The sequence below is a fragment of the Arachis stenosperma genome, chromosome 10 (assembly GCF_014773155.1).
Source record: "Arachis stenosperma cultivar V10309 chromosome 10, arast.V10309.gnm1.PFL2, whole genome shotgun sequence".
Classification (NCBI taxonomy): domain Eukaryota; kingdom Viridiplantae; phylum Streptophyta; class Magnoliopsida; order Fabales; family Fabaceae; genus Arachis; species Arachis stenosperma.
Window position 1 is genome coordinate 107,288,632 of NC_080386.1, and position 23,707 is coordinate 107,312,338.

General features: G+C 35.1%; 1 protein-coding gene across 1 annotated transcript; it reads left to right on the forward strand.

The window, feature by feature from the left end:
- Nucleotides 1–21,285: 21,285 nt before the first annotated feature.
- On the forward strand, nt 21,286–21,846 carry LOC130957433 (uncharacterized). Its single transcript, XM_057884289.1, has one exon. The coding sequence runs from the start codon at nt 21,286–21,288 to the stop codon at nt 21,844–21,846; it is 561 nt and encodes a 186-aa protein (XP_057740272.1).
- Nucleotides 21,847–23,707: the final 1,861 nt, after the last annotated feature.

Below are 23,707 nucleotides of genomic sequence, written 5' to 3' on the forward strand. Positions count from 1 at the left end.
GTGATGAGAATTGCCTTCGAGCTTGTAACTCTTCTTGAATTGCATGATTTGACCACCATGTAATTTGAACCCTTTTCCTCGATTAGGCAACCTCTTGATGGATGATGTTGTGCATTTACCTTAATGCATTATATTTCATGATCATATGCATCCATATATTTTAGCTTGAATGCTTCCATGCTTCTTTAATGCTTGTTTTACCTTACAAGTTTACTTGAAGCATCTCAAGCACACTAGGATAAGTGAAGTGCATGCTTCTTTTGTGACATAACTTTTATGCTAATGTGTGCTCTAAACCACGCAATTTAGAATTCACACACTTATTTGTCACTAATGTCACACTAATTCACTCACTCAATTCTAGTGATTTACCTCATTCCAACATTGTATGCTTCCTTGCTTTTGTTTTCTCATCTTATGGTGTTATATTTTTGTTTTTCGTGAACAATGCACCACAAGCAAACATGGAAACGGAAGAAAGAACGCGCAGCAATCCGGAGATTCGCCGTACCCCCTTGCTCATCTTTGAGTGCACCGAGGACGGTGCAAACTTTTAAGTGTGGGGAGGTCGTCCGACCGGTCGGCGATTTTGGGTGACAAATTTCTAATCCCAACACTTTTGCATTTCATTCTAGGATTTTATGGATTTTACTTGCATTTTCTTAATTTTTGCATATATATACACAATAAGCTTAGTCAAAATAATGAAATTTTTCAAGAATTCTATCTATAGGGCACCAATTGATTTGAGTAAAAACTTTTCATAGAACTTGCTTGAATTATATATATTGTGAAGCATGTATTGAACTAAGAACACAAGCTTGTGAGACTTGAGCCTATTGATGTGGTTACACTTTATAACCACTTATTTTCCATTCTTGTGTGAAATTGTTCTCTTTCTATGATTGTGATCCTTGATTTGCTTGATTCTATATGTCCATTTATTTCTTGTATTCATGCATTTGTATGATTGAGGCCATTATTTCATTAGCCTACTTACCCAAATAACCTACCTTTTACTCCCCATTGTTAGCCAATTTTGAGCCTACGCTTAACCAACTTGTTTTCATTTTAGCTCATTACATGCCCAAGGCGAAAAACCAATGAAAGTCCCTTGTTTGGATCTTTGATTAGCCTAGGCTAGTGAGAGTGCTTATTATTCAAAGTTGGTGAGGCTTGGAAACATTAGATGGGATAAAAAGGGTAGTACACTTTCATATTTAGGAATTGGGAACATATTCATGTATTGATTGAATGTATAAGACCTTATGCAATTGATGCCCTTGTACAAAGTATAAAAAGAAAATAGAAAAAAAAAGAAGAGAAAAAAATAAAATGAAATGAAAAGAAAAAAAAAAGAAGAAAAAAATAAAAAAAAGAGAAGAAAAATAATAAAAGGGGACAAAATGCCCCAAAGTGAAGTTCAATAAAAGGGAATCAATGCATAAGTGTTATGAATCAAGGAATAGAATGCATGAATATGTAAGAAAAAGTGAAGAATGGGTAGTTAGAATAGTTTGAATTTGTATAGGTCACTATATAGTTAAGTGGGAAAGTCTATACTAATCAAAGATCTAAACTCTAGTCCACTTAACCATAAATGATCCTACCTTGACCCTAACCCCATTACAACCTAAATGAAAGACCTCATGATGAATGTATGCATGCATTGAAGAAATGTTGATTGTTAGAAGAAAATCAAATTTTGGAAAGCTTGATTAGAAGAGAATTGAGTGAATTAACTCTTAAACACTTGAGTGAATAGAGCGGATACACATCCGGTGAGGGTTCAAAAGTTCAATCACATGTGTTCACTCATATTATCTATATTCTTGCAAGCTTGAACTCTTTTTGATAATTCAATACAATTGTGGTTTGGACTTAATTCCTATTGTCCTAGCTCTTCTGCTTATACATGTCTCTTGGGAATTGATATGTTTGAACTAAGCATTTGCATCCACTTTAGGTAGTTGCATTTAGATAGGTTCATATAGTTTAGTTGCATATTAATAAAACTCTTACCCCTTAGTCCTTCTTATTTTAGCATGAGGACATGCTAAGGCTTAAGTGTGGGGAGGTTGATAAACCCTATTTTTACGGTTTATCTTGTATTAAATTTAGAGTATTTTGATGACCTTTTCTCGCATTTAACCTATGAATTAGCACGGTTTTGTAATCTCTCCCGTACTTGTGCTTAAGTGTAAAAACAAGCTTTTTAAGCCTTATTTTGATGAATTCTAATTCCTCCTTGATTCCATAAGATGCCTTGATGTGTTTGCTAGTAATACCAGGATTGAAATAGGCTATGCATGGATCAAAGGGAGCAAGGAAGGAAGCATACAAGTGGAGAGAAGCATAGAAAGTCAAAGAAGAGAAATCAGCCAAGCACGCGCACGCGCACAAGGCGCTTGCGCGCACATTGCAGAATCGGCCAGGAACGCGCACGCGTACCGTGCGCGCACGCGTCGAAGTCGGCACATGACTTCATTAAGGCAACACGTGCCTGGCGATTTGGAAGGGTTTCTGAACCCATTTTGGCGCCAATTGCTGAGAGAAAGGAATAAAAGGGTCAAGGAAAAAGGAGAATAGAATTGAATTGAAGTTAGTTACCATTAGTCTAGTTTAGCTTAGTTTAGTAGTTAGAAGTAGTTTCTAGAGAGAGAAGCTCTCACTTCTCTCTAGGATTAGGATTAGGATTAGGTTTAGTTCTTAGATCTAAGTTTTCATTCATTCTTTCTTCTACTTCTACCTCTCAATTCTTTGTTGTTACATTCACCATTCTTCCATTTTTTTGTTGCAATTTCCTTTATGTTGTTCTTATGCTTTGTTGTAGATCTACTATTGTTCCTTCCAATTTCCTTCAATTAAATAAGAGGTAATTCATAATAATTATTCTTCTTTGCTTTTCTATTGTTGATCTCTTGCCTTTGTAGTTAGATCTCTCTTTAATTCTTGCAATTTATGTTGTTTACTTTTATTGCCTTTTATGTGTTTGTTGAAATGCCTCTTCTAGATATAGTATAGATTTTGTTCCTCTTGGCCTAGGTAGAGTAATTAGTGACACTTGAGTTATCTAATTCCTTTGTTGATTGGTAATTGGAGAGATTGCTAATTGGTTTGGAGTGCACTAAAGCTAGTCTTTCCTTGGGAGTTGGCTAGGACTTGTGGCTCAAGTCAATTCATCCACTTGACTTTCCTTTATTTAGTAAGGGTTAACTAAGTGGTAGCAATGAACAATTCTCATCACAATTGAGAAGGATAACTAGGATAGGACTTCTAATTTTCATACCTTGCCAAGAGCCTTTTATAGTTGTTAGTTTATTTTCATTGCCATTTACTTTTCATGCTTCTTATCCAAAAACCCCAAAATAACTCACAACAAATAACAAGACACTTTATTGTAATTCCTAGGGAGAACGACCCGAGGTTTGAATACTTCGGTTTATAAATTTAGGGGTTTGTTTTAGTGACAAACAACTTTTTGTATGAAAAGATTATTGCTTGGTTTAGGAACTATACTTGCAACGAGAATTCATTTGTGAAATTCTAAACCATCAAACATCCAATCATCAATTACCTTGATTGAATTGAAAGAGAGTAGAAGAAACAAAAGTAGATCTTCAACAAAACACAAGAAAAACATAAAGGAAATTACAACAAAAGAATGGAAGAAGAATGAATGTAACTACAAGGAATTGAGAAGATAGAAGTAGAAGAAGATGAATTAAAATATAGATCTAAGAACTAAACCTAATCCTAATCCTAATTCTAGAGAGAAGTGAGAGCTTCTCTCTCTAGAAACTAACTCTAACTACTTCTAAAACTAAACTATGACTAATGATCAAAAGTATCTTGATTCCCCTTCAATCCTTGGTTTAAATAGCATCAGAAATGAGTTGGATTGGGCCCACAAGGCTTCTAAAATTGCTGGCCACGAGTTGCATTAAGTGGATCATGTGCCACCATCGGCGCGTCCGCGTACTGTGCGCGTGCGCGCCCCTATGCACGATGCAACTATGGCAAATCTTATATTTTTTCGAAGCCCCAGATGTTAGCTTTCCAACCCAACTGAAACCGCATCATTTGGATCTCTGTAACTCAAGTTATGGTCAATTAAGTGCGAAGAGGTCAGGCTTGACAGCTTTTTGGTTCCATCATTTCTTCATGAGTTCTCCAACTTTACATGCTTTTTTTCTTCATTCCCTTGATCCAATCTTTGCCTCCTAAATCTGAAATCACTTAACAAACATATCAAGGCATCTAATAGAATCAAGGTGAATTAAATTTATCTATTTTGAGTCCTAAAAAGCATGTTTTCACTCTTAAGCACAATTAAAGGAGAATATACAAAACCATGCTATTTCATTGAATAAATGTGGGTAAAAGGTTATAAAATCCCCTAAATCAAGCATAAGATAAACCTTACAAATGGGGTTTATCAACCTCCCCACACTTAAACCAAGCATGTCCCCATGCTTAAGCCAAGAGAGAAACAAAGGGTATCAACATTTATTCAATGTAAATAAACTATATGCAACCTAAACTATATGCAATTATCTAAATAGATGCAACTAAATGCAAAATGGTTTTACCTACTTGGTTAAAAATGAATCATTCCTCCAAGGCATACATGCACAAGTAGGGCCAGGATCATATAACGATTCATGAGTCCTACCAATTGAAGTATAAACATGAAGTTCACATAGACTTGCAAGAAGAATGCTCGTGAAAGCCGGGAATCAAGGAATTGAGCATCGAACCCTCACCGGAAGTGTTTGCACTCTAGTCACTCGGTGTTTGGGGTTGATTCACTCAATTCTCCCCTAATCATGCTTTCCAAGATTTGTTTTTCATCTAACAATCAACAATTATTCAATGCACGCATACAATTATCATGAGGTCTTTTCTTTAGGTTGTAATGGGGCAAGGGTTAAGGTAGGATGCATATTTGGTCAAGTGAGCTTGAAGTTTGAATCCTTGATAGGCTTTAGACTTTCCACCTAACCTATGACATCCTATACAATTAAGTTCTAACCTAACTACCCATTCTTCACTTTTCCACATACTCATGCATTCTCTTTTCATTTCACAACACTCATGCATTAATTTTATTGAGCTACACTTTGCTTTGGGGCATTTTGTCCCCTTTTATGCCTTTCTTTTTCTTCTCTTTCTTTCTTTTTCTATATTTTTTTCTTTTTCATATTGTTTTTTTTTCTTTTCTTTTTCTCATTTTTTTATATATAAGAGCATCAATGCATGAGGTTTTACATTTGATCAATACATGAGTATGTACCCAATTTCCAATATTTACACTAATAATACAAAACTACCCTTTTATTCACCCAATGTCCCAAGGTTCCCACACTTGAATGATACTCGCACACACTAGTCTAAGCCAATCAAAGATCCAAATTAAGGACATTTATTATTTTTCGCTTTAAGGCTTGTAATGTGCTAAATTAAGAACAAAGTGGGTTAATCATAGGCTCAAATTTGGCTAACAAAGGAAGATAAAATGTAAGGCCATTTGGGTAAGTGAGCTAATGAAATGATGGCCTCAATCATATAAATGCATGAATACACAAAATAATGGACATAAAGAATCAAACAAATCAAAGATTACAATCACAGAAAGAGAATAATGCACACAAGAAGGACGATAAGTGGTTATAAGATGTAACCACGCAATTAGGCTCAAAACTCACATGCTTGTGTGTTCTTAGCTCAAAAACCATGTTCCAAAATAAATTCTTTCAAGCAAGTTCCACAAAATTTTTTTTTCAAACTGGTAGGTTGCCCTAAAACGGTTTCTTGGGAAAGAAATCATCACCCTAACCAAGTAGTCCTAACAAAAAAAGAAGTGGTAAAAATATGTACAAATTCTAACTAACATGCAACCTATCATGCAATGCAACAACTAACTAACAAAGAAAACTAAGAATTGGTGTTGGACAAGGAAATTGTTACCCACGGAGATCGGTCAAACGACCTCCCCACACTTGAAGATTGCACCGTCCTCGGTGCATGCAAAGAAGAGCAAGGTGGACGGGTTGCTACAATTGATGAGCTTCTTCACAAGGTTGCACGGAGGACTTGTTTGTTGCCCCATTTAAAAGCTTTTCCTTTCTCCCTCCTTGGTGGCCAACCTAAAAGGATAGAAAAGGAAAGGAATATTAAGCCTATGACAAAGATATCAAAGCAAATAGAACATAGGCGGGGGCTAATGCCAAATAAAGGTATGGTTCTCTACTACATGGTAGCTACAACATGTAGAGGAGGAAACAATAAGAGAAAATGGCATATCAATGATACTTGATACAAGAGTAAGGTCAAAGCATGAAGAGCATGATGAGCATCAAGTTCGAACAGAGAGAGTGGGCCATGAAAGACAATATAAGGTCATATCAATGCACAAAGAACACAAGTGCATAAAAGATTGAGCATTGATTTGAAGAAAAACATCACCCAACAATATGAAACAAGCCAAGAGGCACCAAAGTAATGCAAGGAATCCTCAACAATTGAGTAGGAAGATGCAACACCATTATTAAAATGTCTTAAAAAAACGAAAAAACATGCTACAAAAACTAAATGAAAATGGAAAGAGTAGAAGTATGCGAATGTGATAAGCAAAAGAAAATGGGAGGGGAGAAAAAAAAACTCTTTTTTTTTACCGACGCGTACGCGTCATGCGTGCTTACGCGTCGATGTGCATATTGGTCGAAGGACGCGTACACGCCAAGTGCGTGCACGCGTGTGTCGAGTTAGGCGAGAGGCATAATGTTAGCCCAAAAGTGGCACAACTCTCGGGTAAAAGTACCGGGGGTGCAGATTGTGCAATCGACGCATGCGCGCACAGTGTGCGTGCGCGTGCATTGCGAATTTAAGATCATGTGCGCGTACGCGCCAAGTGCGCGCACGCGTGCATAGACTTGTGCCTTAGGCCCAATGTTCGCACAGTGCAGGCCTAACTCTCGGGTTTTTGGCTGGGGTAGAATTTTTTTGCATCCACGCGTACGCGTACAGTGCGCGTCCGCGTGGATGGTCGAAAAATGCTCAGGTGCGCGTACGCGTTAGGTGCGCGCACGCGTGGATGGTGTTCTATTTTTCAAAATTTTTTCTAAGTTCTTGCACCAATCCAAGCCTTTCAATCCTCCAAACAGCTACCAAAACACCCTAGAACCTTGTTCAACGTACTATACTACTAACTAAACTCAATAAAATAATAAAAACAAGAAATTAAACTAATTCTTCCAATATGTACAAAAGATAAAAATGAAAATGAGAATCTACCTACAATGGCAACTCAATTCACTTATTAACAAAACTAAAAGAGTATGGAAAGAGTTTACCATGGTGGGGTGTCTCCCACCTAGCACTTTTAGTTTAAGTCCTTAAGTTGGACTTATGGGGAGCTCTTCTCAAGGTGGGTTGTGTTTGTACTCATCTTGGAACTTCCACCAATGCTTGAATCTCCAATAAGCTCCATTCTTCAATTTCAATATCTTCAAGCTTTGATGGAGTTCTCCACAAATCATGAGCTCCCAAATTTGATTTTCTTTGTGCGATCCGGGATCCCACACTTTGTTTTGACACCCGTCCTTAAATTGATCGTCATTATTCCATCCGGGTGGTATGGCCTTGGAATTCTCAAAGAAGCTTCCAAACAACTTCCTATACCCATGCCATTTGGTTCCACACCAACCATTGCTCTTAAATTTTGAGCTTACAACCGTCATGAGCTTAGAATGATGTTTCCAACCACTACACAACTCTCTTATACTTTTAACTCCACAAAGAGCTCTAAGTTGACCATCATTTTCAATTAAACCATATTCAAGTGAGAAAGTAAAGCTTAGGGATAAGAGTTTTACCCACTTGAATGTTGTGTTGGATGGTGACTTGGGGTTCCCTCCCCACACTTAGACAATGCAAGGTCTACTTCTTTAGGCTCTTCTTTAGTTGTTTCCACCTCTTCGCAAGCTTCTTTAATTTCAACCTTTTCCCCTTTTTCACTTGGCTTGGTGTTGTCTTCAAGAACCTCATCTTGCCCAATGGGAGGTGATTCAATTTTGATAGGAATTCATTGATGAATAAATCCATCTCTTGATCAACCTCTTCATATTCTTCAATTTCGATATACACCATGCCAACTTTTCCCTCTTGGTAGCTCTCCTCCAATTCACTCTCTTTTTTGTTGCTCACTAAGGGTATGGGAGGTTGTGCACATTCTTTTATAATTTTAACTTCATGTCCAATGGGAGAGGATTCCGTTGTAGAGAGAAATTCATCCATTATTAAATCCATCTCTTGATAAGCCTCTTCCAAGTCTCCAACGATGATATGCCTTGGAGGTTGCGCACCCTCCTCAACGTCAATATCAAGCTTCTTGGAAGAGTGCTCCATGATGCTACATTCCCTTGGACTTTCAACATCTCCTAAATCTTCGACCACTTCTTCCTTTTCTTCAATAATCATGGCTTCTTCTAGTTGTTCCAATACAAAATGGCATCCCTCATCCCCCACCGGAGTTTCCAATCTCTCCTTCATGCTTTGCTCTTCTTTAGGTTTTCCACATGTGGCTACGGGAGAAACTTGAGTATTCAAACATTGGTGGGCTAGAGCATGCACCACCTTGGTCAAATTGGTCACAAACTCAAATGTATCCCGCTTCATGGCTTCTTGCCCTTGAAGTAACAAAGTGAGAGAATCGTCCATTGGGGCTTGGGGTGAGTAGGAAGGTTCATTATTTTGGAGAGAGGATTCATGGTAGGAAGGTGGTTCCTCTTGATAAAATTGTGGAGATGGTATGTATTGAGGTGGTTCTTGGGAGTAATCTTGATAGGGTTGTGGTGGTTCTAAGGGTTCTTGCTCATAATGGTCATAAGAATATGGCATGGATGATTGGTCATATGGTGGATATGGATTATAGGAAGGTGCTTGATGTGGAAAGGCTTGTGAGTATGGTTGAGATTCATGTTGAGGATGAGATTCATAGGCATATGATGGTGGTTGTTGAGTGTCACAAAAAGAGTCATCATAGCCGTTAAATTGACATGCATTAGGATGAAAATTATACCTATAAGTATCCAGAGGTTGTTGCCAATAGGAGTGATCAATTCCTTGAGACTCCTCCCATCTTTGTTGGTTCCATCCATAATGAGTGTCATCATTGAGGTGCACATTTCCTACAACAAAACTAGAACCAAACTCATAGCCATAGGGAGAATTCATTATGGAAAGACAAAATAAAATTAACAAAATCTAGTAAACAAGCAAAAGACAAGCTATTTACAATATTCACATATGTACAATAACCAATAACATAACACCATTGCAATTCCCCGGCAACGGCGCCATTTTGATGATTAGATTTTTGACAGTTTAGAATTTCACAAATGAATTCTCGTTGCAAGTATAGTTTCTAAACCAACAATAATCCTTTCATACAAAAGATTGTTTGTCACAAGTAACAAACCCCTAAAATTAATAATCGAAGTATTCAAACCTCGGGTCGTTCTCCCTAGGAATTACAATAAAGTGTCTTGTTATTGGTTGTGAGTTATTTTTGGGGTTTTGATAAGAAATATGGAAGTTAAATGCTAAAAAGTAAACTAATGGCTAAAAAGGTCTTGGCAAGGGTTGGTGGTCAAGGATCTCTATCCTAATTACTAACCACAATATGAGAATTGGCAAGGATTAATCCCACTAAATCATCCTCTAACTAATGGTAAAGGAAAGTTGAATGAGATATATCAATCCAAGTCCATAAGTCCTAACTCTCCACTAATTCAATTAGTGAGAACTAGAGTCAATGGCTCCCAATCATCAATCACTTGGACATTAGTAACTCAAGAGGTCCTAAGTTACCTTTCCGAGCCAAGAGTATAAAATTCTACTCTAAAATCCAACCAAGCATTTCATCAAACACTTGGAAGGAATAAAAGAAAATCATAGTAAATTGACAACAAGAATTAAATCTAACAACAATTAGTGAAAGGAATTAACAACAACAATCAAAAGAAACACATTTATTATGAATTACCTTGATTGAATTGAAAGAGAGTAGAAGAAACAAAAGTAGATCTTCAACAAAACACAAGAACAACATAAAGAAAATTACAACAAAAGAATGGAAGAAGAATGAATGTAACTACAAGGAATTGAGAAGATAGAAGTAGAAGAAGATGAATTAAAATCTAGATCTAAGAACTAAACCTAATCCTAATCCTAATTCTAGAGAGAAGTGAGAGCTTCTCTCTCTAGAAACTAACTCTAACTACTTCTAAAACTAAACTATAACTAATGATCAAAAGTATCTTGATTCCCCTTCAATCCTTGGCTTAAGTAGCATCAGAGATGAGTTGGATTGGGCCCATAAGGCTTCTAAAATCGCTGGCCACGAGTTGCATTAAGTGGATCATGTGCCACCATCGGTGCGTCCGCGTACTATGCGCGTGCGTGCCCCTATGCGCGATGCAACTATGGCAAATCTTATATCGTTTCGAAGCCCCAGATGTTAGCTTTCCAACCCAACTAAAACCGCATCATTTGGATCTCTGTAACTCAAGTTATGGTCAATTAAGTGCGAAGAGGTCAGGCTTGACAGCTTTTTGTTTCCATCATTTCTTCATGAGTTCTCCAACTTTACATGCTTTTTTTCTTCATTCCCTTGATCCAATCTTTGCCTCCTAAATCTGAAATCACTTAACAAACATATCAAGACATCTAATAGAATCAAGGGGAATTAAATTTATCTATTTTGAGTCCTAAAAAGCATGTTTTCACTCTTAAGCACAATTAAAGGAGAATATACAAAACCATGCTATTTTATTGAATAAATGTGGGTAAAATGTTATAAAATCCCCTAAATCAAGCACAATATAAACCTTACAAATGGGGTTTATCAGTGTTAGAGGGAGATAACATAGTTGTATACTTGGATGACGTTGGTGGAGAGGGGTGTAATGCAACTACAGATGCTGCTGTGAGTCCCCCACTCAATGAGACTCATGCACTCATAGTTGCTCCCACCTCGAAGGTTGTACCCAATAATTCTTGTAAATCCAGTCCCAACAAAAAACAAGACATCTCCATGGCAAACACAACCATCACACCCCAAAACCAATATCCCTACCAAAAATACTAATCCTCCCAAGACAACCAACCCTCCCAAGAAAACCAACCCCCCAAAGGCAACGAAGCCCAATAGATTCACCAAGCCCACCAAGCCCAAGAAAACCATTAGAACCAGCCAGCTCACGAAGCCCAGTCAGAGCACTATATCAGATAAGAGCAACAAGCAGAAATTGTCCAAGAGATCAAGTATTTCCAGGAGACCCTATACACGGTCTGTTTGGCACCTATAGGTATTCTGTGTGTGCACACTTGTGCTGCCCTTTCTCGTGTCAATAAGTAGCTAGAGGACTTCTGTCACAGATGGCTAACCATGGAATCATACAGAAAAACTTATAATCACCATATTAATCCAATTCCCGAAAAACCACTATGGGAGCAGGCAGAGGACTGTAACAGGCCACATGCCCCTAAAATCAAGGCAAAACCTGGAAAACTAAAGATGAAGAAGAGGATGGATGCAGATGAAAAGAGTGGTTTTGGAACTAAAAAGTCTAAAGTTGATCCAAAACTATTGAGTAATACTGCATATGGTGTACATCTAAAAAGGTAGTTGGGAACCTTTTACCTGTAATTGTTGTGGAGAAAAGGGGCATACAAAGAGAGACTGCAAAAAGAAGAGGGATGTTGATGCTGCTGCTGCTGCCGAGGTGGCTGAGAAGAAGAAAAAGATGTAGAAAATCCTGTGCCTGAGCAGCAAGTTGAGCAGCCCCAAAAAGATGGTGGCCAACCTGATGTGGAAAGCAATCACGTGAAGATCGAGATATCTCAGCTTACTGCGTTTGAGAAAGAGGATTCTCAAAAGGTAACTGAAAATTTATATATTCATGCCTTTATGATTTAAGTGGATTAATTATACTTAATGCGAAGTTTGTCTCTTATAGGATCCTGGACTAAAAAGGCCTTCTAAGCTATCACCATGAAGAAGATCCTCTCTACCGGAAACCTCACCAACAGTGAACCCCTTGCAGGGTGCATCTTCAGCAACAGCAATAAAGTTTGCCAACGTGATGAAGTTCATCCCAACCCCAGGATTTAAGCCACCAAGAAAGAAGAACTGAAGACTTTAGATAAATCTATTTAGGGGTTTCTGTTTTGTGTAATTAGTCTTTTTCAATAGACAATGACTAGACGGTGAATTGTGATCCTTTACCTTTTTGAGATGCCTTGCTTTTGAGGAAACTATTGATAGCAACTTCATGTTCCTTGGCTGCCTTTTATCTATCTTTTGTTGTTTTTTGATAAACAATGGGATTTATCTTAATACACTATGCTTTGTGGTTTACCAATCACTTTTGTTGCCTTATTCAGCCATTATTGATTATAGTTCATTTCATGCACAAACATAAACAACAATAGTTTCATAGTTAACAACATTTTCATTCAATCAACAAGCAGTTTTTCAGCATCTGTTGCTAACAGGGAACCCTAAACCACCAACTCATTCATCATTTACAATACAGGATAACCAACAACACTATCAATAGAGACACAACTAACACTAACAAATGGGTAATCACTTTTTGCATATGGCCATCCTCCTCCAACCTTCGAATCCTCCAATCAAAGTTCATCTTCACTTCATAATCATCACCACAAGATTCTGGCTTATCAACCTGTTCCTCATTCCCAGTCCACACAAAAATTCCACACCATTTCTTCCCACTTGACTGTAACCAAGAAGTGATCAAAGTTCAGAGAAGTACAATAGAAGAACAGTGAGGTAAGCACAATCATAACAGCACAAATAAATATTCTAACCCACATTATAATTGGGGCAACCATAAAACGGTTTGTTCGGATTTGATTCTGTGCTAGACCATCTGAGAACCGGCCGGCAGCCACAGCCGCACCATTCTGGTGGCCCCGATCTTCTGCTCTTGGTTGGGTTCTCGTCCGGTTCTAACTAGGTGGGGAACGAACAGAGCTTCCACCTGCAGTGCTACCACCACCCATCATCGACATGAGTAACAGCCCCAGACAGAAGAATGAAGAGAGAGAACGATGAACAAGAAGAAGAGATGATGTTTACGAACATTTGGGGATTTAGGGTTAGTATAGTGGGAGGGACTAACATGGGTACAAATGGAAAATTAGCCAGCTCAGCTAGCCATTGGAGCCCTCCCATGTGGCAAACTGAGGCCACGTCAGCGCTCCGGTGATGACTCATCACCAAAAATATTCCCAGGGATCACTTTGAGTGCTGGAGCTCTATTTGGAAAACTATAATGGAAAAATCGAGATCTTGAGAATTAGATTGAGTATTTGCACGAATCTTAGGGATGATTATGGGTATTTACTCACATATTTTTTTTATTCATAAAGCATAACTGCCAATTTTAAAAGAACTTTTGAACCGTCGAACTAATTAGAAATTAATCAGTTGAATCGAACTAGAATTCGTTTTATTTTTAGAAATCCTTCCTAAAACAGTAAAGCAATGTCATTTTTTATGGAAAAAATATTAAAATAGAAATTAAAAAAGAAAAAGAAAACCAACCAGGTTTTTAATGTTTTTAAAAAGAAAAATATAAATAATTAACCACAAATACATCCAACTACAGTCAACTAACTGAAAAAAATTATTAAAAGAAAAAAATACCCAAATTTCAGAGTAATCCTAATTTTACTTTCTTGTAAAAGAAACAACCAGAAGGATAATATGCTCATATGTGGCTGCTGGTGGGATTGCGAGAACCGGACCGGTCAATGAACCGGTGAGGTCACTGGTTCAATGGTTCACTGGTTCGACCGGGATTCAGTCGGAGTTCAACCGGAATATTAAATAAAATTATTAAAAAATCTAAAAATAATTTTAAATATATAAATTTAATCATTTTTAACTTAATAAAATTTGAAATTTCATATAATAAAGAATAGAACTTCAAGAAGAGAGCTATGTAGAGTCAGCACCTAAGCATAAATATGCAGCATATACATATAGTATTCTTCCATACATACATCTTTGAAACAAGACTAAAAATGCACAAGCACAAGCATACAAATCAAAACTAAGTAAATAACATGACACTTATGTCTAAATGATCCAGAGAAGGGCTAAAAAGATAGGTAAAACAACTTGCAACTTAGAAAATGTTGGATCATTTATTTGATCCACTTAGGTGGACATGGCTTAATACTATAGAGCATAAGTGGTAAATGCTACATAACATTATTGAACAGTGATTTTACAGAGTATGTTGTTCAGCAGTAAGGAATAATAAAGGAAATAGTCAAAGGTGTTCCATTTTCAGATTAAACAATAATAACATAAGGAACACACACAGAGATATGAAAAGGAGAAAGAGAGGGACAGAAGAAACTAGATACATACTTGGAAGATTTGGCTTGAGGTCAATTATCAATTGAACAACAATAAGATTATTATCATGATTTCGGGTATGCAATATAGCTCTGGAGTCCCCAACATTTCCAATAACAAGGTCCTTGCCCTAGAAAACATAAGGGGTAACAATTATATATAAAACAAATTCAAGTATTATCAATTGAACATTGTTATTATTTATATTGCTTACCTGCTTAACCAAGGTAACAGCTATAGTCCCGCTACAAAAGCAATCAATATCAGGATGCAGTTTCAGTTCCTTATCCATAATCTTAGAAGCCTTCAAAAAGGATTCTTTTAGTGTCAATAGTATCTGTTCCATCAGGCTTATGATCAGTCAATCTAGGTTTCTCAGCAACCAAAATCATGTAATCCAGCATGAACAAATAAATAATTCAGCAACCAAAATCATGAAGCAGCAACTCATTTCATCATGAACAAATCATGAACAGATACCAAATCATGAACAACAACTCAAACAGAATTTTTCTGATGACCTCATCATGAATCCGGATAACAAATCATGAACAGATACCAAATCATGAATCCAGATAACAAAACATGAACACAGATAACAAAACATGAACACAGACTTAACAAATCATGAACAGAAAAATTATAAAATCAAGCACAGATAACAAATGATGAACAAATCGCAAGCTAATAAATCATAAAATCAATCACAGAAAATCAGAAGGCAGCGAGGTGGAAAGAGAAGGCGACGATTAAACAGGAGGCGAGGTGGAAGGCAGAATATTACCGGCAGTGAGTAAGGGCGACGATGGAGGAGGCGAGCTCGGCGACGACAATAGAGGAGAGGAGCTCGGCGACGACGAAGAGGGGCTGTAGGACGGCGAAGAGGGGCTATGGGACAGTGAAATGCGGTGGCGATGGTGGTGGCTATGCGACAGCGAAGAGGGGCTGCTCCGTCTTGGGTGGCTATGCGACAGTGGGTCTGCCCGTGGTGGCTATGGTGTCTCTTGTGAGAGTGTGAGAGTTGAGAGTTGAGACTGAGATTAGGATTAGGGTTCGTGCGTTTAGCTTCTATTTTTTTTTTTACCTTCAAAACAACGCCGTTTTGAAGTTTAATATCCAAACTAAAAATCGTACGGTTCACCCGGTTCACCGGTTAACCGTCGGTTCGACCGATTTTTTACTGATTTTTTATCAGGCGATTTCTGACTTTATCCGGACCAATTAGGTGACCAATTCCTGATTTTTCTGGTTGAACCGATCGGTCCAGTTCGATTTTCAGAACCATGCGGTGGGAGTGAATCTTTAGATAACTTTTGTTGTGTTGGAGGAGTGCATGGTAAACGTGTTTCAGAGTATTGTTAATGGATTTTTTTTTTAATTTTTGTTGGTCTAAATAGTCAAAAATTAAAAGTCTTTAAAGATAGAATATAATTATTTATGTTATCTTTTTTAATTAATTTAAATTTAAAAAAAATAATATCATGATAAAAATTAATTATCTAATCTTTCTTTTTATAATTTCATGGCCAAATAAATAAATACATTCAACCCAATCTCTCACCTAGTATATATGCATACAATAATATATATATCTCAAGAATGCTACCTATATACACTTAAAAATCAATCATTTGTATACAATATAAATCAAAATATAAAATATATATTAAATTAAATAATATATATTTATATAAATATATTATAGTTGATTATATATATATATATATATATATATATATATATATATATATATTTATGTAAAATCTTTATATTTGAATTTAATTTTAATACATTAATAATATAAAATATTTTATATAATAATTATTTAATTATATCTGTTTTTTTTACAACATAATATTATTTAATTGAATATATATTTAAAATTATTCTACACTCGCAATATTTTAAAATTAATTTTATATTATATATTTAATTTTCAAATATGTGAGCTGTACAATGAAAAATGATCTAAAATTCTAGAATAAGAGACCTATCGTTATCTTGCTTATTAATTAGTTACGGTGATATTGCATCATTATTACACATTAAAAGTAATTAATTAAGGATGGATCGCTGTTTGAAAAGAGAGGAGGAACTTCCAAAAATACATATTAGGACCTCTAATCTGAAAATAATAATGATAGGTTACATAGGCTTTATGTATATTTATTGCTTTCAAGTTTCAAGCAGCTCAGCCTGTTGAAACTGAGTCAAATCAACTCATGAGTCAGTTTAAATTCGTGAACTAGTAAGTTGAGTTTGAGTCTAAAATTAAACTAATAAATTAAATAAGTTGAATTTGAGTTTAGATAAGCTCATCAATAACTCATGAATTATATATATATATTAAAATTTTATAGTAATTTTTTATATATAATTTTGACGTAAGATATGAATAAAAAATTTATAATTGATAGATAATTAATATATAAAATTAATCTTTTTAAATATTTTTTAATATATTTAAGTTATAATTTATTGATATAAAATTATAGATTATGTTCTGTTATTTAAGCCAGCTCTAAACTTACGGTGAGCCGAACTTGAGCTTAAAAAATAGGCTCAATTGTTAATGTGTTAAGTCGTAGGTCAAACTAAATTTTCGTGAATCAAACTTAAATCTGATCTAGCTCAGCACAACTCAAATTACTTCCAGCCCTACAAGTAACCAACTTCATAGTGTGAAGCCAAAACATGGGAAGGGAGGTGGTTGCACGCCTGGCTACGAGAGTCTCCTACTGTTATAATTAAATCATAAAATATATTTTTTTAGATTTAATTATTTAATTATTTTTTAATTTTTATCAAATTTTAATTAAATTTTTATGGTTTAAAAATTTATAATTAAATCTTTATATTAGAGAATCATTTAAAATTAAATTTTTATTAATTTTTATTTAAAAAAAAAGAATATCTTTAGAATATTTACTCTTTGAATATTTAATTGATGTGCGTGCATTTTTAGTGTTTTTTTATTTTAATAAATTTATTAAGAATTTCTGTGGATAATCAATAAATTTAAGGTTAGAATAAATATTATTTTGGTTAGTTGAATTTTATTAATTACAAAAAATAAAAAAATAGAAAGAAATAGAATAAAAATGAGGACGCAGAGCAAGAAACAGAAAGTTTTTTGTAATTAACAGAAAGCATCCTAAAAGAAAAAACTCTCTGGAAGAAGGGTGTGGGGACAACTCTCACGTCACACGTACGCGTGCCTCACGCATACGCGTGACCATCACGCTCCACGTAGGACGCTAGGGTTTTCACATACTATGTTGGCATAATTTTCATGTCACGCGTACGCGTGACAACCACCTCTCACGTAGTACGTTGAAGATCTCACGTACAACGTAGCAAGCACGCGTACACCCAACAAGAAACTTTTCGGGCACGCGTATACGTTATTAGATTTTTACATCGTACATGGAATTTTCCACGTACAACTCCAAGAAAGCCCTTCCAGAACCTTAACTTAAGACCTTTTACTTTTCAAATTTTAAATCTTTGAAGGATCATTCACAAGCTCATCAAATGCTGATGATTACTAATGATCCCAAACAATCAAGGGAGATCTTCTCGGTGAAAAATAATTAGAAAAAAATTTGATTTTGTTTAGTTTTAATTTAATTTTGAATTTTAAATTTTGAATTCGGTTATCTTTAGATTAGTATTTAAGACAAAGGGAGACACTTTATTTGGGGACTCTTTTCTCTTTTTCACCACTTTACAATTTTTTAATTTCTTAAGGATTTCAAGAACAAGCATAAGTTTCTAACTCTCCTAGGTTAAGGTAAGAAGCACTGTTAATCTATGGATTAATGCAATTACTTTTTCTTTTTCTAATTCATATGTAATTGATTCCTTTTTAAGAAACAGTTTTCGTTCTTCATCTCAAAAGGGTTTGAATGTGTTGGGAAATAATTCTTCTCTGACTTGAATTTTATTACTCTTTTGAAAAATTGATTGATTAAATTAAGCTTGAAAACCGATTCTTATAATTTGTAAGTTTTGAAACTGGATTGATAAGTGATATAGAATCAACTATGTTAAACTCTTATAAATGGTGTCATTTTATAAATGAGAAACGTTCTTTAACTCTTTTCTTGATTAAGTGACTAAGGAATTAGCATTAAATTAGGTTAAAGAGAAATTGAATCACCAAAAGATTGGAGTTTAATTACAAATGATTTGCCATAAAAGAATCGTTGCATGATTAGAATGGAAATTGAAAAGTATTGATTCAGATGATTAACATCTCTGAAACCTTAGCTTTCTCAAATATATATTTTTTCTATACTCACTATTTGCTTCTGTTTTACTTCATTCAATTTCTATTTATAATTAATCGCTTTCAAAACCCTAAATTATTAGTCCGACTAGATTAATTAATTAATTTTACTTGCTTGATCCGTTAATTTTTGTAGGATCAACGCTCATTCACTTAAGTTTATTATTTGATACGATCCGATATACTTGCTGGTATTTTGTAGTTTGTAAAAATTTACCATCAAATTTTTGACGCCATTGCCGAAGATTAATTGAAATTGATAACTACGAATTGTCTAAATTAGATATTTTTCAAGTTATTTAAATTTTTTATTTTATAATTTTTTTTCTTTACGTTAGTTTTTTTTACGTCCCTCTCCGCGTTTTTCTTTTTAATTTTTTTATTTATTTCAATTTTATTTTTTTCTTCTCGTTTTTATTATTATTTTACTATTTTTTTATTTTATTTTTTTCTTTTTTTTTTTCGTTTCCTTTTTTTTCCTCTTACATAAGTTCTTTTGTCATTATTTATTTAAAAAAATTTCTGTTTTTTTTTTAAATTAGCTTTTTTTGGTAAAGTTAAAAATTTAAATTTAAATTTTTAACATAAAATTTAAATTTAAGTTGGTGTTTTTTTTTGAAAAATATATATTTTTAAATTTAAAATTTAAAATTTAAATTTTTAAGATATAATTAGAGTTTAAGTTTGGTGTCCTTTTTTAATTTTAAATTTAAAAGATTTGAATTCAAATCTATTTGATGTAAATTTTAAATTTATAAGTTTGTTAGTTAATTATTTAAAGTACATAATTAATTTAAGAAATTAAGTTTGGTGTTTTAATTTTTAAATTTTGAATTTTTAAATCTATTTTCTAATTTTTTTAAAGGTTAGAATTTAGATTTAGTTCTTTTTGTTTTTTATTATTTTTTTATTTTATTTCTTCTTTAAAAAAATTTATATTTACTATTCATTTTATTTTTCTCCTGAGAATTTCCTTCGGTACTGTGAAGAGAGTTCCAGTTTAATTTTCTTGTTGGTTTTGTCTATGCAGTATAATAAGATTAAGAACTCTTCAGCGGCATGGACAACAAACTAGAAACCAAAGAGTCGAAGAAGAGATTGAAGAAGTGTTTGAGGAAGAATTCTCAGAACCACACATGGCTGATAATGTGAATGACAATGTCAACCTACCTAAGAAGACTCTTGGGTCTTACATTAATCCCAATCCAGAAAATTGTGGAAGTAGCATCATCACGCCTACTGTCAGAGCCAATAATTTTGAAGTGAAGTCACAGCTTGTCACATTGGTTTAACAGAACTGTCAATTCAATGGAAGCCCATAGGAGGATCCGAATCTATTTATATCCAACTTTCTGTAGATTTGTGATGCGGTCAAGACAAATGACGTTTCATCTGAAGTATATCGTCTGCTGCTCTTCCCTTTTGCTGTAAGGGATCGAGCTAAACAATGGCAAGAGAATCAACGTAAGGAGCGTATAGCTATACGGGAAGATTTGGTCAATAAATTCTTAAATAAGTTCTTCCCACCTCAAAGACTTACTAATCTCAGAATTGACGTTCAGACCTTCAGAAAGCAAGAAGGAGAATCCTTATATGAAGCTTGGAAGAGGTTTAAAGAGATGCTCAGAAAATATTTGGATGATATATTTTCTGACTGGATCCAGCAGCAGATATTTTATGATGGGATCACTCTCACCTCACAGATGTCAGTGGACAATTTGGCTGGAGGTTCTTTATATATGAAGATGACCACTGAAGAAGCACAAGAATTGATTGAGATGGTGGCCAACAATCAATATCTCTCTACTCTTCTGAAAGATCATCAAGGAAAGAAGTCATGGAGTTAGGTGTTTTGGATACACTCTTGGCTAAGAACAAAATTCTGTTCCAGCAAATAAATGCAATCAATCAACATCTAAGAGGAATGCAAGTGTCAGCAGTGAACTCTCAAAAGATAAATTCTACAGGTGAAGGCATGGAGTATGGACAACCATCTCTAAAGCAAGTGAATTACATGGAGAATCCTTCAATACAACCTCAAAATGACCTCTACTCCAACACCTTTAACCCAGGATGGAGAAACCACTCAAACTTTGGATGAAAAAACCAAAACCAGAGACTAAACCAGTTTAATAACACCCACAAACCCCATCAGTTTAACAACAACCAACATCATACCTTCAATCACCACAACATAAGTAACCCTTCTTTGAACCATACCCACTAATCACCGTTCTCCTTACAACCAACCCAGCAGAATTCACAGAGGCTTTCTAGTCTTGAGCTTGCCCTAGAAAAATTATCTCAGAACACACTAGCATTCATGAAAGAAACCAGAAGCTTCAGGAAGGAAACAAAAACTAATTTCCAGAATTAAGGTGCTTCAATTAGGAACTTAGATGTGAAAGTAGGCCAAATTACTCAACAGTTGGAGAAAGCCACAAATGTTCTCCCCAGTGACATAATTCCAAACCCAAGGAAGGAGTACAAGGCTATTTACTTGAGAAGTAAAAAGGTGGTAGGAGAAGAAAAGATGGAAGAAACTAAGAAGGAGGAGTTCACTGTTGGAGTAAGAAAAGAAACTCCAGAGGGTATTAATCTTCAAGAAAAGCACGTGCAACCTACTCTCCAGCAACATATTCAACCCACAGAAGCCACACCAAAAGATAGAATTCTAGTGCATGAGTACAAGCCAAGAATTCCATATCCTCAAAGGCTCCAAAGAGAAAACAAGGAGAAGCAATATTCTAAATTCTTGGAGATATTCAAGACTTTGTACATCAACATTTCATTCATAAAAGCTCTTGAACAAATGTCTTTATATGCAAAATTTATGAAGGATTTGTTGTCCAAGAAGAAATCATTGAAGGAAGGTCAAACCGTTGTAATGACTAAGGAGTGTAGTGCAATTATTCAACGAAACTTTCCAACAAAGAAGAAAGATCCAGGAAGTTTTCAAATTCCTTGCATTATTGGCAATACTACCTTTGATAGAGCTTTATATGAATTAGGAGCAAGTATTAATCTAATGCCTTTATCTGTGATGAAGAGATTGCAAATTCAAGAGCTGAAGCCCACACACATAGCTCTATAAATGGCAAACAAATCAATCAAGCATGCACATGGAGTGGTTGAAAATGTCTTGATCAAAGTGGGTAAATTCTTTCTCCCATTGGATTTTGTCATTCTTGACATGGAAAAAGATAAAGATGCCTCAATCATTCTAGGAAGGCCTTTCCTAGCCACTGAAAGAGCCCTTATTAATTTGAAAAGGGTGAGTTAATGCTAAGGGTGTATGATGAACATCAAGTCTTTTATGTTTTCAAGACCATACATCATTCAAGTGATCAAGAGAATTGTATGAAGGTTGAAGCCAACAATCCAAACTTAAAGGAACCACCCAATGAAGTAATCCCAAAGACTTCTATTTCATGCTTGAGTAGAATAGAAGAGAAAAAGAAGGTACATCAAGTTGGAAATTTAATTGAAACTCACAAGAGCTTGCAACCAACGCCTTCCTTTGCAATCAACAAACCTCCTGACATCGACCCTAAGTTTGGTGTCGGGTGTGCATCAAACAAGGAGGAGGCTCCGAAGAAGAAAGTACCTAGAGGGTGGAGGAACAAGAAAATTTCTACTGGAGGCTTTTCACCCGGACACAAAGTAGTGCTATCTCACCACCCAATATTGCCATACACAGTAAGCAGAGTTCTTTCCTTTGAGCATCTCGAACTAACATATGAAGACACAGGAAGAAAGTTCAAGGTGAGAGGAGATGAGGTGAAGCACTATCAACCTCAACCTTAGTAAGGAACAACCGTCAAGCTAGTGATGTTAAAGAAGCACTTGTTGGGAGGCAACCCAATGCTTAGTATCCTTTAATTTAATTTAATTTTAATTTATTTTCTTTTATTTCATAATTATTTTTCCACAATAACTATCACTTGAGTTTGTTTGTGTGTATAGTACTTGTGATCTACTCAGGAATTCAGGAAATCTCTATAAGCTTCAACATCATCAAGACTATTGCTCTTATCAGGGTTGTGTATGTGTTTATAGAATAAGTTTGGTGTGCTACACCAACCTCATATCTCATTGGGTACTTGGTCTAGTTCACATAGATGGTATCACACTCAGTTTGGTGTTCTCACACCAAATTTGGTGTTGCTACATTTACCATGCAAACAAATTTACAACCTCATCATTCTACCTTATTTTAGCTTCAATTTCAGTCTGTCTTGATTTAGGTTTCTTTTACATTAAATAGACCTCTGCATTAATTAAATTCTTTCACTTGATAATCCTGTTTTACATTAAATAGACCTCTACAATTATTCTAAGTTTGGTGTTGGAAACCATGCTCTACATAGCCTAAAAAGTGATCAAGAAAAAGAAGAGAAAGGCAGCAAAAATTAAGGTTGTTTCTTTCCCTTTTTTAATATGCATGTGTTTCAATTTTTTTATCTTATATAATGCATTTAAAATTTTTAAATATCTTGTCCATCACAACCCACAATTATTAATTGTGCTTGCTCCTGAATGTAAGTAATGAGTCATGTGCTGAAAAGAAACAAAAAAAACATGAAATAATCATAAAAGAGCATGCCAAAGTGAGTTTGGAAAACTAAATTAACTAAGAGTGTTCAACATGATTTGAGCCACACTGCTTGAGGCTTTAGTTTAGAAGACTCTTATGGGATCCTTATACTGGACAGTACCTTGAAAAAGCAACAATATAAGAAATAATAAGCAAGAAAAAGGGGTTATGAGAGAAACCAAAGGCTCTGAGTACCACTGACTAAAGAAAGTGATAGAAAAATAAGCTCAAAGAGCATTCTAGTCAAGTGCTTATGGTGCTTATGTATCAAACTAAAAGTTTGAAGAACAAAGCATTTAGAAGTCATAGTTAGACTCAAGGTGCAAAGCACCCCCTTAAAATGAGAAAGCCAAAGGCT